Source organism: Hydra vulgaris, chromosome 07 (genome assembly GCF_038396675.1).
Source record: "Hydra vulgaris chromosome 07, alternate assembly HydraT2T_AEP".
Classification (NCBI taxonomy): domain Eukaryota; kingdom Metazoa; phylum Cnidaria; class Hydrozoa; order Anthoathecata; family Hydridae; genus Hydra; species Hydra vulgaris.
In genome coordinates this window covers 15,679,365-15,696,539 of record NC_088926.1, presented here as the reverse complement: position 1 = coordinate 15,696,539, position 17,175 = coordinate 15,679,365, and the positions used below count along the sequence as shown (strand labels likewise).

Below are 17,175 nucleotides of genomic sequence, written 5' to 3'. Positions count from 1 at the left end.
TGCATAGTTATATTTTTATTCAATGGAGTTATTAAATATTTTAAAACAAAATTGAGATTACATTCAGTGGCGATATTGGAAATCAGTTTGTTAATCGGCTAGTTTTACTTGCAAGCGTAAACATACAAGTTTAAAAATAAGTAAGTTTACATTCATAAATTATAAATGTACGTTTAGATGTGAAAATGACAATTTTAAAATAAATAAGACATTTTTAAAAGTTTTTCTTAAATTACTTTTTCTTATTTGAAGATACTTAAACACATTTTATAAAAAGAAAAATCAGAATCAGTCGTTGAAAAAAAAGAAATACAACTTTTTTCTATAAGTAGGCATTTTCTCAACGAAAATAAAAATCGATTTTTCAAAAATGGTAGTGTTTTTTTATAAAAAGTTAGCTGATTTTTTTACAGCACTTTAATAATGATTTTCTCAAACATTAAGAAAAGCGATCTTATAAACTTACTACATAGATTTTTACCAATATTGGTCTGGCTTCCTCAATATAACTTGATTAAATTGCGTGGAGATATTATCGCCGGGATAACATGTGGATTTGTTGTTATTCCTCAAAGTATTGCGTTTGCAAATCTTGGAAAACTTCCTGCACAAAATGGATTATATGCTTCTTTAACGCCTGGTTTGATTTATGCAATTTTTGGAACATCAAAAGATGTCAGCGTAGGTACAGCAGTTACTCTAGGGTTATATACATCAAGTTTTAACTCGACTCATAGCACTATAGGAGCATCCCTTCTAAGCTTTTTATCTGGTATTATTTTGGTACTGATGGGCATATTTAAATTAGGTTATATGATCAAGTACGTACCTCAACTAGTCATTAGCGCGTTTGTTTCAGCGACGGCTATTACTATTATGGCAACACAACTTTCGAATTTATTCGGAATTAAAAAAGCTCCTCAAAATGTGTTTGAAATTTTAAAATTTATCATCGTGAACATTAAACGTACCAATAAATGGGACTTAATTATGAGCATTTCTTGTTTAGCATTTTTATTGTTTTTTGTTTGGCTATCTAGCAGAAAGTTTGATAATGAAAAGCAAAATAAAGTTAGAATATTCGTAGCAAAATTAATCTGGATTTTAAGTGCATCTAGAATGGTTCTTGTGTGTTTCTTGGCAACAACTGTTGTCTACATATTTCACGTAAATGGCTTCAGAGAGAAGTTCTCTACGGCTGGAATAATTCCAAAAGGTTTGCCTAAATACCAGGTAACTAATATAAAAGTGTCACTATTTGACGTTTAAAAAGAATATTTTTTAACTAAGGAAAATTGTTACTGAGTAAAAACTAATTAAAAATTAAATTAAAAGAAAAAAAAAATTAGTTATTTCAAGTAAAATTATCAGATAGCAAGATATTTTGATCTACATAAATTGCGCATGTTTTTTGAGAACTTTTTATATATTTAGACTGGTCTATTTTGAGTAAATCTTAAAATCAGACCTATTATAAACAATGCGATAAAAAATATCAAATTATAAAGGAAATAAATTGTTGATATTAAAAAAAAAATCAATTCTAAAAGTGTTGCATACAGTAATTTTCAAATTAAAATAAATAATATTCAATATTATCCGTCAAATATAAAACAAATAATATACAATATTACATAATATAATTTTATCATATAATATTTTATATATAATTGTTTAATTTTAGTAACTTGAATATTTAGTTACTTAATTCAGACGAAATCTGAAACTTAAAAATAGCGATATAATGTATGTTTCTGAAAAAACTGACTATACAAAAAAAAATAAAGACACAAAAAAAACAACAGTTTAGGATACGTTTTATTGACAATTTTTTTGTAACCATGACCGTTGCTTGGGACAAGTAACACACTAATGATTCAGAAAAAAATCATTTATTCCATTATACATGGTAATTTTTGAATATGTTTTTCAGGTAACAAATCTCTTCAATCACTATTACTTCCTAAAAGTTATTTTGACGTACCCATTAACAACCTAAGTAACAAAAAGAAGTATTATTTATTTACATTATTAGTAATATTTATTTATGCTAAAATTTATCGAAATCTATATAAAAATTTTAATACAACAAAGCAAAACTTAATGTACTAACACAATTTTTTAAAATTGATTTAATAGCACAATTCATTAATAGATGTATGCTTAGAAATTACCTGGAACAGCATATAAATTTTATTTACGCACACACATTTACATATGAAAAGAAGTAACATTTTCCAAATATAATATGATCTAAATACATAGCAATAACCAACCAAATCCCCTACTATATATTATAGGACGATCCCCTACTACTTTCTTAAAAAAAAACCCACCTCGTCCTCTCCTGAAATCGCTCCTCGTAAACATCTTATTACAGTGTAAGCTGTTATATAATGTAACATTGTAATAAAGTGTAATACACTGTTAAAAAAATAGCGCGTTTTTAACAGAAAAGATTCGATAGCTGTCGATGACCAAACTACCCGTTATTTTACGGAAAAACCCATCGCGCCTAAAGACATTAAGTTAAAAAAAAACCGTTTGTTAACGGAAGTTAACAGTGGGTGCGGATTCACAACTTTTGCGTAACTCTTGCGTAGCTGAGCAAAAGTTACGAAAAACTTACGCAAAATATTTTTTGCGTAACTATTTGGTATTCACAACTTTTTCGCAGCATTTGCGTAAAGTTAAGGTTGCGCATGAGTTACACAAAACTTAGACAAAAACTTACGCAAAAACTTACCCAAAATTTAACTATTTGTATAAAGGAAGTAGTTAGTATAACTAATTTTTTTTTTATTAAGACACGCAGGGCAATGTGACCAAACAGTGAATGTTTCTTTTTCAATGACAGGGCTTAATCTTACATACAATTTTTTTTGTTTTTGTTTTTGTTGTTGCTATATTTAAAAATGTAGCGAAACCATATAGGGGCTATTCAAATAATACGTGACATTCTTATATGGGGTGGAGGTGTTTGAAAGTATCACCAAATATCACATGGGAGAGGGAATGGTTAGCCACATGACAAAATATTTAAAATTTAAATTCTAATCACAGCGGAATAGTAAACCTTTAGCATAAAAGTACAAACTCAAAGATATATTTGTTGAAAAATAATGTCACGTTTCAAATAGGGCGGGGAGATTATAAACAAAATTTCTATTGTCAGAAATACAAGGAACATTTTGAAAACATAAGCAAATGTTCAAAAACTTTTCCATAACATACTATGAAAAATACATTGTACTTTTCATAATATGTTATGGAAAATGTTTCAATTGTTTTAATTAATAAAAGTTGAGTTTGAATTAAAACCCACTTGTTTTTTGTAAATTTTTTTTCAGTGATATTTCAGATTGAGAATTTATGGATCCATACTTGCACGAATAAAAACATGATTTTTATATTTGATGGATAGCATAAAGTTAACTCAGGTACATGCGGTATAAAAAAGTTTGACTCTTTGACAGAGCAAGTATTGATTAAATCATAACAACAAGTATTGTAGAAGGTTTTCAAGACACCAAATACAGTATAATCTAATAGCTACAACCAGTGTGAACAATATGCTTTCATCTCAAGAGTTGTAATACTATTTTCAACAGCAACAGATAATAATTTTACTGAATTGTGAAAAGCACTATCACTCCATTTGGACTAACTGGTGGATCAAGGAACTTTTTATGGAATTCTGCTCTTTGCAATAACAAACTACACCAATGAGATTTCATATAGATATACAAAAAAAAAAGATCTACCAAAACAATTTAAACTATAACAGAATATGTTTATTATTTGCAAATAACAATATTATTTACCAAGAAATTAGGCTTTAAAAAAAAAATTTTAATAATTTTTTAATAACTTAACTTATCCATAGATATTAATATCTCCTGATAATTGAAATAATTAAAAACAGAGCATTATTATTCAAAATAATCTTAATATTGTTATACCTTTAATACCTTTGAATAATTAAAATTATCGAAAAACATAGCATCATTATTCAAAGTAAGTTTAATAGTTAGTTTATAATACCTTTTTACTTTAATAGCCTGATTACTCAGAGATAATTTTTGCATTATTCTATTTTGAAATAGTCTTGTTATCATTTATAAATTAAAAAAAAAAAAAAGATTTGAAAAACTAATAAATTGATTACATATTTTTGTTAATATTGTATCTATATTAGAACAAATATTTTTTCTCTCACACAGAGAGAGTGAGAGAGTGAGTCTCTCTCTCTCTCTCTCTTTATGCTAGTTATGCAATTTAAAGTATATACTTCAATAATATTATTGTATATATTTTTGTATAATATAGTATAGATAGTATAGTATAGATACAACCATAAGTTAATACAGTATGGATACATCATTATGATGTATCCTTTATCCTTATGATGCATCATTATGATGTATCATTATTATGATGTATCATTATGATATGATGATCATGTAGCATTGATGTATGACAATAACTAGTTATTAAGTTAATTTATTTAATAAGTTATTGGCATACTGCAAAACTATATGATATATCCGTACTATGGTCGCTCTACTTGTTTTAGCTAGGCTATGAGAGAGTGAACCATCCATTATATAGATTGAGTGTATATTTTTTTAACCTTGAATTTAAGGTGAAAACAAGTTTTATAAAACACGTTTATGTAGTACATCTAAATTTTTGGTAAATATACTGCTATTGTTGTTTAAAAAAAAACTATTTTTGTATTATTTAAATAAATAACTTAACGTATAGCAGCGTAAAATTAAGATAAAAATATATTTTATTGGCAATAACAAACAAAATCTGAAATCTTTCATAATAATAAAAACGCCATTTTTAAATATTATTAGATGATTAAAAGTTACGCCAAACTTAAGTCAGAAAATAGCTGACGTAACTTTTCTTGCGTAAAGCTTGCTGAGCACTTTTTAGGAAAATTTTGTGAATACCGTTTTTTAGACTTTTTGCGTAAGGAATAACTTATGTCAAAACTAAGGAATTTCGTAAGTTTTTGTTTACGTAAGGTTTGTGAATACGATATAGCGTAACTTTGAACTTAAGCAAAACTTACGCAAACTTTACGCAAATTTTGGACTTACAAAAATGTTGTGAATCCGCACCCTAGCTGCTGGATGGTTTTCGTAAATAAAAGTAATGTTGCAGTTTATATTCCGTTCATTTAAAAATTTAAACAAACTATTTCTAGCAAATATTATATATATATATATATATATATATATATATATATATATATATATATATATATATATATATATATATATATATATATATATATATATATATATATATATATATATAATCGGTTGTATGTTTTTAAAAATATTTTCTGAAAACAAATTTTCTTTGATTTACATAAAAAATATTAAAAGATATTTCCGTAATTTACATTTCAACATTTTACACTTCAACATCAAATACACAAATAAATGATAAATTAGTAAAGTAATAAACACTTTCAAAGAAATTATTAATAACTTTGATAAAGTATATACAAGCACATAATAATATAATTATATTACATATCTCTATATACATTTACAATATAGATATGGTTAAAACTTTTTAGTAATGTATATCGGTTAAATATTAAATACAAACATAAGTAAATCAAACCAAATACACAAAAATACAGTCTTAAATACAGTCAAAAATACAGTCAGTACAAAAAAACAAAAAAACAAAAAGTTTTTGAGTAAGGAAAGATTTTAATATTTAACAAAGTTATAAATTATAAAAAACACTCATTATGTGCAATGGTTATCTTAAAGTTTTACTCAATATGAGTGATTTAACTAAGGCCAAGCAACAAACAACTTTGGATAAAGTTAAAAGCTCCTTTGAGCAATAAATAAATACCTACAAGAAATAAAAACTGATTCAAACAGGGGTTTTAAAGTGCAATGTAACCAATCTCAGTTTGTTTGTCATTGTAATGGTGATAACCAAATTTCCTGGTTTTGCCATTGTTTGCGCCATATGCCATTACTCCCAAATTTAAAATTAGTTTTTTTTATATTAATAAATAGATAAAATCTTTACAAATTCTTTAAAATCAAATTCCAATAATTAATAACTAAATTTACTTACAAAATAACTCAACTATTTAACAATAAAACCCAAGTTTACTTTTGTGTTCTATAATGAAAACTTAATTTATCAAATTATTATTTTTATTTAATATAAAACCATTTCAAAAATCAAATTTAAAATTTATAATTAAGATACATACTTTGGTCAGACCTTTAGCAAGCTAAAAAAAATTATAAAACATATCTATAATATAACAGAAAATTAATAATTTATAAATGAAACAATTTTTACCTATCTGGTCCACTGTCATCACTAAAAAAATAAATATGAAATCAATAAAATACTTTTTATCATTTTTAAAAAAAGTTATTTTTTTTTGTTCATGCTTAATTTAAAAAGTGTTAAAAACCAAAAGTACAATACCTATCTTGAATCTCTTTTTACACCTTTGAGTGTAAAAAGGGATTCAAGATAGGTATTGTACTTTTTTTTTAAGTTAAATATTTTAACAATGTATCATTTAATTGACTTTCTTGATATCTTAAACTTTCTAGATAACTCAGAAAAAATTGGTGGTTTGTCTTTTTATTAATAAGTTTTTCATCTGAAAAATTTGACATAAATTTAGCTTTAATGGTTGATGTCAATGTTCAGGTTTTTTGCCATTTAAATCATCTTTTCTTTTGATTCGAGCCATATTATTTTTAACTCAACTAATGATGGTTATTAAAACATTGTATGATTCCTTTTCTAATAATTTCATAATTAATCTATACAAATATTCAAGTTGTACCTACAATAAAACGTTCTTTAATAATTTTTGTACGTTCTTTAATATTTTTTGATTTTTTTTGTCGAAATGCTTTGTTTACATAAATCTTTTTTTCCGCTAACTACTTTAAATATTTGATTAATGGTATAAATAATATTATTAAATATTGTTTAATTAAAAAGTAATCAAAATTCAAAAGCTTTTTCATATATATATATATATATATATATATATATATATATATATATATATATATATATATATATATATATATATATATATATATATATATATATATACACAGTAGCGTGCAAAAGTAACCGGACAAGTGCATAACTTGAGATAACTTTTGAATCAAAAGTCCAATTTCTTTCAAGTTTTCGCTGAAATGTCAAAAATTTGATTGCAAATCTAAAAACAAAAGAATTTTTACTAAATCTAAGCAATTTAATCTTAACTAAAATTAAAATATGCAAATATGCGCGTGCAAAAGTATCCGGACAAAAAAAAAACTTGAATAAGGTATTTTTTTTCAAACATTTTTTAAATTGAAAATGCTTTATTTTAAAGTATTGCTTTACTACTTTGTCGAGAAGCCCTTAGCATTTATTACTGCTTGACAGTGACAAGGCATTAAGTCCACAAGCTTCATAATCACAATAATTTTGATTTTTCCCATTCTTTTTTCAGAGTATTCAATAAATCATGTTTACTTGTTAGTTTAAGACCTGAAATTTGTCGATCAATGAGCTTACATAGACATTCAATAGAATTAAGGTCAGGACTTTGCTAAGGCTATTCGATTAATCAAATTTCATTGGTTTTGAAAAAGTTTTTCACAAGGGTTGAAGTGTACTTTGGGTTATTGTCCTTCTAAAACATCCTTCCTCGAGGCATTTTGTCTTTAGCATGTGGTAGCATAACATTCTTAACGATATATTTGTACATATTTTTGTCCATTATGCCATCAATCAAATGGATAGGACCGATACAATCTCTATTTAAGTTAGCCCAGTTCATAACGTTTCGACTTCTGTGCTTTACCAGATCCAAATAACATAAACTTAAATTCATCACTAAAAAGTACTTACAATCACTGTTTTCTAGCCCAAATCAAAGGTTCATTAGCAAATCTTAGGCGTGCTTTTCGATTCTTTATATAAATAAAAAGTTTCTTTGTAGGACGCCTTCCAAGTAGATTTGCAGACCTCAAAAGACGTTTGATTGTGTCAACACCACATTTTTCATTATAAAGTTCTTTAATTTCAGCATTTACCAAGACAGCATTTTGGCGTGGAACATTTTTCAGGGCTTGAGGATGGATATTTCAGCAGGATAATGACTCAAAAGACATTTCAACCTTATAAAGGACTTTTTCAAAAACAATTAATGGAATTGACATAGCAAAGTCCTGGCCTTAATTCTATTGAACATCTATGGAAACCCATAGATTGACGAATTTCAGGTTGAAAATTAGCAAGTAAATTTGATTTATTGAATATTCTGAAACAAGAATGACGAAAAATCAAAATTATTGTGATTATGAAGTTGGTGGACTCAATTCCTTGTCACTGTCAAGCAGTAATTAATGCTAAGGGCTTTCCGACAAAGTACTAAAGCAATTTACTTTAAAATAAACTATTCTTAATTTAAAAAATGTTTAAAAAAAAAATCTAATTCAAGTTTTTTTTTTCTGTCCGCATACTTTTGCACGCAGAAATTTTAATTAAATGAACTTTTAAGATTAGACTGCTTAGATTTTGTAAAAATTCAGTCGTTTTTAGATTTGTAATCAATTTTTTGACAATTCAGTGAAAATTTGAAAGAAATTGGACTTTTCATTCAAAAGTTATCTCAAGTTATGCTCTTGTCCGGTTATTTTTGCACGCTAATGTATATGAATATAGACATCAAACATCATCAAAACATATTGAAAATTAAAAAAATTAGTTTACTTTAAGAGAATTTTCATCATAGTCATTTAAACAATCTCGAAAAAAAAACAAGTTTTCATTTCATACTTAAACTAAAATATAGTAAAATCAGCTTATGTAAAGATGAAATATTGACAAATAAAACAAAAATAAAAATAAATTAAAAGTATAAAATACCAAAAAACTGACCAAAGCAGAGTATCTAATTTTATCTAAATCTAATTTAAAGCAGAGTATCTAATTTTATCTAAATATAATTTTCACAAAAATATATTTACATTTCACTTAAGTAAGTACAAAAGCATTATGTACGTCATCAATCATTTAATCGTATATATATTCACAAGATAAATTTTTATGGATATTTACAAATAGTAATAAAATAATAATTTTAAACACCATTTAAGTATACATTTAACATTATAATGTTATAATTTATAATATTACTTATAATATTAATTTATATTTATTACTTAAAATTTATAATAATATATATATATATATATATATATATATATATATATATATATATATATATATATATATATATATATATATATATATATATATATATTTATATATATATATATACAGAGGTTAAAGTAGAATAGAAAACCAAGTGGAACGGTGTTTAAAAGTTAAAATTGTTTGTTCAAAGGGATGCGGAATAGCCCATTTGAGTGCGGAATCAGTCCTTCAAATTTTATTTTTAGTGTATTTTTGTTAGATGCATTTCGAGGTGTCGCATGATGACTAGATGACTTCCGTCCACAATTATTTGCTTATGTCAAATGTTTCAATTAAATAGTTATATTTGGGAAAAAACTTTAAAATGAGCTAATTTCTGGTGTTCAAACATAAACTTAATAACATAAACAAGAAATAGTTATGTCTATGAAATTATTTTAGTAAATTAACAATTTATTTATGAGTATTAATAATTTTATGAAAAGTAATAAAAAATGTTTTATCAACTTGTTGTTCTCGCGTTAAGGGCAGAGGAATCTCAATTTTAGGGCTTTTTTTGTTCCCAGGTTTTCTTCATTACAACTTTTTGATAAGTATCTTTATTTGACATAAGTATAAACGTATAAATGTTTTGAGTTTTCCTCGCGTCTGGTTAGCTAGCTCATACGAAAAGTTAGCTATATCAAACACAAAAAAATGCGAATTTTCTTAAAATCTTAAAGAATTGTTTTATTTTATTACTAATTCTTTTAGATCATTCATAAATTACGTTAAAATTTATTTGTAAGCAAAAAATTAAAACTTTATTAGCAAAAATTAAATTTATAGCTATTTAACTTCAAGAAAAATCAGCTGGCAAAGTGAAAATGATCTACTACTTTAATGAGATAAATTAGGCGTTGCGTAACTTATGGACAATATCATTGTAAAAAAAAAAAAAAAAAAATAAACTCAAAAACGAAGTGGAACGGTTGGAAAGAAATAATGAGCAAGGCGGAACGATTTCTTGATTTTTCGACTAAGGAGGAACGGCGTTCCCCCCCTACTTTAACCCCTGTGCGTGTGTGTGTATGTATATATATATATATATATATATATATATATATATATATATATATATATATATATATATATATATATATAGATACATACATACATACATACATAGATACATACATACATACATACATACATAGATACATACATACATACATACATACATACATACATACATACATACATACATACATACATACATACATACATACATACATACATACATACATACATACATACATACATACATACATACATACATACATACGTACATACATACATACACACATACATACGTACACTAGAATTGGTTATATTTAAAAAACACGCTAGCTAAAAAATCTAAAATTGCATTTTAATGTGATGTAAATGAATGAATATAGATTATAAACATGAATATTTGTCGTAATGTACTAAAATTGTCAAAATAAAGTTCTTATATTTATAAATAACGTAATTATTTAAAGATATAAGAACCCTGCAAGCGTAAGGTTTTAATAGTACAAGATTTAAATCTCGTTACGCTTTAATACTATGTACACAATAAGTTGTAATATATGTTGGTGCTATTTCTTGAGAAATTGTTTTGTTGGTGCTATTTCTTGAGAAATTTTTTATTGTAAAATTATCTATACATCTAAAATAATTTTTTACATAAGAAAAAAATTGTTATATTAGAAAACATTGGTTACTCAAGAAAACAAGTGGCTGCTTTTGACTTAGCTCCATTCCAAACAGAAATTTGAGAACAAATTTCTCTTTGGAAACAAATTGGCGTTCAAAAAATGTACAAATGTAGAAATCAAACGACTTGTATATTTGTTGAAAAACTTAAACACCAAAACGTTTGTCTTAAAAAAACTAATGTTTTAGTCTTTTTTTTCTAATCTATTACATGTCTAAACTCAAAATAAAAGCAGATCTTTTAATAAAGTAGGCTTATTTCCAATATTAACATTTTTCCTTTTATATAATTAATATATTTGATAATGTTTGATGTATTTAAGTTTAACTTTTTTTAGGCTGTAAACGAGTTACAAAATTCTAGAGCTAAGTGTTCAAAACCCTTTATAGAGAAAATATTTGTTAAATTTAATGTTTCACATTCAACCAAGCTAAGCCAATGAACTGTTTTAATATTGAAAATGAAGTCAAAAGCGAGTGACTTAACGAAGACTCAAAGACAAAAAAAAAAGATGTGCGCCATACTATTTATAAAGTTACACCTTTTTTTAAGTAAAATGATAAGATAATAATAAATCTTATTTATCTATATAAAGAATTGCATTAATTTAAGTATATATAGTTTCCTATATATTTACATATTATATGCAAATAAATAAGAAGTAATGTATATGGAAATAAACGAAAAGTTATGTATATGTAACATATACACAACTTTTTATTTATTTACATATACGTTACTTCTTATTCATTTACATACACACAACTTCTTATTTATTTACATATACATTTATTCTTATTTATTCACATATACACGAAGTCTTATTTATTTATATACATAACTCCTTACAGGGGCGGATCCAGCATTTTTATGGTCTTGGAGACGGCTAACTTCCAGGCATGAAGCAAACTTCAAACATTTATATGTTTACTAGCAGTAAGCAACCCGTAATATGGGTTAGTAATGAATAATTGACAATTTAACTTGATATAATATCTGAAAAATATAAAATACAAATTCAACTATATATTGAGCTGACATTGTCCCAATTTTTCCGCTGAGAAACGTTATAAAAGTTTTAATTAGTTTTATAGAGGAGAGCGTTGCGCTCTCCTCTATAAAAATCGGGACATTGGCAGCCTTATCTATATAATACAATCTTTTTGGTTTTGTTAGCTTTTATTGGCCTTGGCATTTAGTAAAGACCACGAAACTTAAGATATTAGGTTCTTTTTAATAACAGCAAGCACGAGAGAAGAAAAGCCAAGTACAATTTACCAATACCTAAAAAAAAAAAGATCATTTAAACTACAAAAGCATTATTTTACATATTTATTATTGTGTTTTAGAATAAGTAAGTTTATTAATAAAGGGAGCATTATTTTACATATTTATTGTGTTTTAGATTAAATAAGTTTATTAATAAAAGGGATCATTATATTACATATTTATTATTGTGTTTATGAATTAGTGGCTCGTAAAACATTTCTTAAACATGGTCATTATCAATATGGTACTAAAAAAAACACAAAAGCTTTGTGTTTCCAATAATGCTCTTCTTTATTAATAAACTTTCGTTAAACAGAGAGGAGACAGACTGTTTTAAAGGCACTGTGTTAAAAAGACCACAATAAATTATTATATTCATAACTTAAGTTATTGTTTTTAATGATAATGACAAAAAGTATATATATTAGCACAAAATAGCTATAGCACAATTAACCATTAAAAAAAAAGGCTTTTTAATGTTACTAATAAACAAAATTATTTTTAAATTAGTTTGAATTCCAATTTCTTCATGACTATGAAGAATGATTAACACAGTAAATTAATGTAAGTAAATTAATGTAAAGTAAAAATAATGATTAACAAAGTACCATATAAATTTACTAAACTAAAACCATGGTTCAACAGTAAGCAAACTTAATAAAGCAACGACAACTAAAAAGAAAAAAAAAAAGAATTTAATTATGTTTGAATTTCAAAAAAAATAAAAAATAAAATCATTTCATTTTAGAATAATTATAATCAATTATATGAAAATTTAATAAAATTTAATTCGTAAAAAAATGTAGTGACTAATATTAGAACTAAAATATATAACAAACTTGATAATAGTCTAATTAATTACAGTCATAAAAGTTATTCTAATAATCTTAAACTTATTAGTCTTGATATCGTAGTCATGGTGATATCGTAGTAAATCTGAAAGATGAGTATAATAAAAAGTATATATACGTAAGGTTGAATTTCAATTAAAATATAAATAATCGCACTTATCTGATGGGTCCAAGAAATTAAAATTAATAACTTTGAAAAAAAAAAAAAAAAGATATGTAGCTCAACAAATCCTTGTATTTATATTTTGATGCTGATTATAGTAAGATTTATACTTAGTCAGTTCCAAAGTGCCCCGAGTAAAAAATAATTAACAAAAAAGACCACCCGGCCCTATATAGTGCCAAGTAATACCACAACTTAGTAACATCTCATCACTGGCAAGATAACAACAAAAAGAAAACTATTTAAAAAGAGCAAAAGTAAAAAAATAAAATACCTTATTTAAAGCAATATATATATACAATATATATATACACATATATATATATATATATATATATATATATATATATATATATATATATATATATATATATATATATATATATATATATATATATATATATATATATATATATATATATATACATACATATATCAAAAAAATATATATACATATATATATATATATATATATATATATATATATATCAAATGCAATTCTTTATATAGATATATATGTATATATAATTTGCTAAATAAAAAACAATACAAACTGAATATTAAATAAACTTAAATTTATTTATTGTATAAAACAACATTTATTAGTATCAATTTTTTTTAATGTAACAAAAAATCCAGACTACAATGCACAACATTTTTAATAAAAATGAAGTCAGTATATATTTATCTAAAGTAATGAAAAATATGAAACCATTTAAAATTTCAAATAAATTCATATTCAGATACCTTAAAATAAAGTATAACACAACATTATTTTGACAACTTCCAGCAGAATTTTTTTTACTTTGTTTATTCCTTATTATTTTTTCTAAGAGAAAATATACATATAGATAAAAAATAAAATAATACTTGCTTAAATTGTTCTAAAAGATAAGGACAAAACTGAAACACAGAAGTACGTGAGACAGATCAATAGTTTGAGGGGTTCAACTTTGTGACGGTACTTTGCCAGCTTTAAGCAATTCAGAGAATATAATGCTTAGTGGGATAGCAAACCCTCCAGCTTACTATTTCAGGACGCGTGGGTAAATGCCATCGAAGCCCATTGATTTGGTTTTGTTTAGGTCCGAAAGTTTTTCTTTGGCGGATTCGTATGATGCGAGTGTGGATGGTTAGTTTATGCTTGTGGAACGAGGGTTGAATGTTGGAACAGGCCCTAACGGCTCGATTTCGAAAGCTGATTGAAATATTCCTTTAGTGTGTTGCAGATTACTTTAGGGTCTATGGCAGCTTGATTATTAGTCGTTTCAAGTTGACGGATGCGGTCGTGTGTTTCTTGTTTGCTTTTGACGTACGAGTGGATAATTTTCGGGTTATGCCTGCTCTATATATATATATATATATATATATATATATATATATATATATATATATATATATATATATATATATATATATATATATATATATATATATATATATATATATATATATATATAAAAGAACTTTTTTATCGTTTAAAACATTAACATTATTAAATAAAGTTAATGTTTAAACAATAAAAAAGAACTTCAAACAATTAAAAGAAGTTCCAAAAATTAATTTATAAAAAATTAAAGTGAAATATGAAAATGTGGAATGTGAAAAGTACTATGTAATACAATTAGCCACCATGGCGTATGGTAAATGTAAAGTTTTCAATAATTTAAGTAGTAGAGTCAAAGTAAAGGAAAAGTAGAGTTGTATTGCGAAGAAATAACACTTTAAAAAACGTGGAAAAATGAACGCTTCAAAAAAACGAAAAAATAGCTTACATGTTTTTACATATGATCTTATTATATACCAGTTGATCAAATGCAAGAGTTCCTAAACTAGGTTATCAATGGTGATCTAGGTGATCAAATGCAAGAGTTCTTAAGCTTGGTTATCCTGGTCAAACTCTAATTTTAATTGAACTTTTATTAAACTTTAAAAAAAAACAAATAATGGGTAAACTGTTTATTTTTGAAGTTTTCAGTTTTATTTATCATATCTTATATAATTATTATACATATCTAAAATAATTGCTTTATGTCTAGCAGTAAGCAATTGAAATTTATGGAAATAATTTTTTTTCCATCAAATATTTGCCACTTTTTTATTAAAAAAAAACAACAATAAAAATAGTCAGTAACACATCCATTTAAATTTGGATGTCACAATCCAAATATCTTTCCGTTATAAGCTAATTTTTAAGATCAAACACTACACTTTTGTATTTATGACTTGGTCTTGGACTTTATAATAACGAATAAACGCTGTAGTCCTTTTTTTAAATTGCGCTTTATTTATAGAGTCCATTTCAACCATACAAAAATGGAAATGTTACCGTTAAAACAACTGGTCAACTAATAGAAGGCTTTGGTGCTTCTCTTATCATATTACCCATAATCATGTTTATTGAACAAATGTCTATAACAAAAGCATTTGCTAAAAAGTTCAATTATAAAGTAAAAGCGCAGCAAGAGTTGATTGCAATCGGAATGTGCAACATAATTGCTTCTTTCTATGGAGGTTGGATTGTAGGTGGTGGCTTTTCGCGTTCTGCTCTAAATTCTATGAGTGGTGCTCAAACTCCTTTAGCAGGTATGTTACTTAATCTTATTCAATAAAATGTCATTATCAACAAAACTCATAAAACAATGACATTTATTTACTTAAAACTTTTTGATTTAATTAGGTGCAATTTCAGGACTGATTGCGTTGATAGCTCTTGAGTTCATGACTCCAGCCTTATATTATATTCCATCAGCAGCTTTAGGAGCTATGATGGTGATGGCAGTTGTCACGATGATTGAAATGAGTATACCAAAACATATTTGGAGTTTGCATAAATGGGATTTGGTGCCATTTTTTGCTGCGTTTTGCACAAGTTTTTACAAACTAGAGTATGGCGCCATTGTAGGAACAGGTTTCGCAATCTTAGTACTTCTTTCCTGTGAAGCGCGTCCAAAATATTTACTTGAAAAGAATGAAGCGGAGAAATATATGAAACTACTATTGTTAGAAAACTTGACCTATCCTGGTGTAGAAGCAGTGAATAAAACAATTTATTCTGAAGTCAATAACTGTACTTGGATTGAAACTCTGTTTTTAGATATGTCTGCCATGGTCCGAGTTGATTTTACAGTACTTAAAAACTTTGAATTTTTAAAAAGCGAATTTTCAAAAAAAAACATTTTACTATGTTTCATAAACTTTTCTTGCATTTCTGTACAAAGAAAATTTTTAAAGGCCGGTTTAATTGACGTGGAAGAAGATTTGACAATAACAAAGGATTCTTTAGCAAACACAGTTATGTTGATCGCAAATGACAAACCATTTAGTGAAACTAAAACTACGAAGTATCTGAAAACTGGATTAACTGAGGACGATGATTTAGAGTTGAATACCAACAACTTGGATACAGCGAGTAGTACAAACGAAGAATACAATTTCAACCATAAGATTGACTGTTACTTATTAAGCAAATATGTATAAATTCAATACAAGTTAATATTGATATATATATTTTTTGAATACTTTTTTTAACTAATTTCGACTTTAAAATTTATTAAATTTAAAAAAGAGTTGTGCTGCTTGTTACCCTTTTGCATTTTAGAAATTTTTTAATATGATTTTTTTCCTCATCAAAACCAATAAATAACAATAATTTTTTTCTTAAAAAAAAATCTGATAGTAACTGTAAAAATTTTTTGTGAAATGGGATTGTATTCTGCTGCATAGTTTAAAAATTCAAAATTTTCTTTTTTGTGCACTAAGCTCTATGACGACCAACCAAAAAATGAAAAGAAAAATCGTTGCATACAGGATTTAGGTTAGTTTATTTTGTTATATTATATATGGGTATATTAAGACCAATTTTAAAATATTGCTCTCCAATTTGGTCTCCTCGCAGCACTGAATTAATA

The 17,175-nt window shown here is 25.5% G+C and overlaps 1 protein-coding gene across 2 annotated transcripts; it reads left to right on the top strand.

Moving 5' to 3' along the window:
- On the top strand, positions 1–16,783 carry LOC100200481 (sodium-independent sulfate anion transporter). Of its 2 annotated transcripts, XM_065801187.1 has the most exons (4): positions 1–140; positions 1,041–1,233; positions 15,559–15,850; positions 15,945–16,783. In XM_065801187.1, the coding sequence occupies exons 2-4, from the start codon at positions 1,120–1,122 to the stop codon at positions 16,742–16,744; spliced, it is 1,206 nt and encodes a 401-aa protein (XP_065657259.1). In that variant the 5' UTR covers positions 1–140; positions 1,041–1,119; the 3' UTR covers positions 16,745–16,783. The 2 variants fall into 2 exon arrangements, with proteins under 2 accessions (XP_065657259.1, XP_065657258.1); XM_065801186.1 differs by lacking the exon at positions 1–140 and having other exon boundaries at positions 256–1,233.
- The last annotated feature ends 392 nt before the right edge of the window (positions 16,784–17,175 follow it).

Excerpts from the sequence above, each read along its gene's own strand:
- LOC100200481 (XM_065801186.1), top strand. The coding sequence starts at position 424 with ATGATTTTCTCAAACATTAAGAAAAGCGATCTTATAAACTTACTACAT. Across the intron at positions 1,234-15,558 it reads AAGGTTTGCCTAAATACCAG|AGTCCATTTCAACCATACAA; the intron begins GTAACTAATATA and ends CTTTATTTATAG. Across the intron at positions 15,851-15,944 it reads TGCTCAAACTCCTTTAGCAG|GTGCAATTTCAGGACTGATT; the intron begins GTATGTTACTTA and ends TGATTTAATTAG.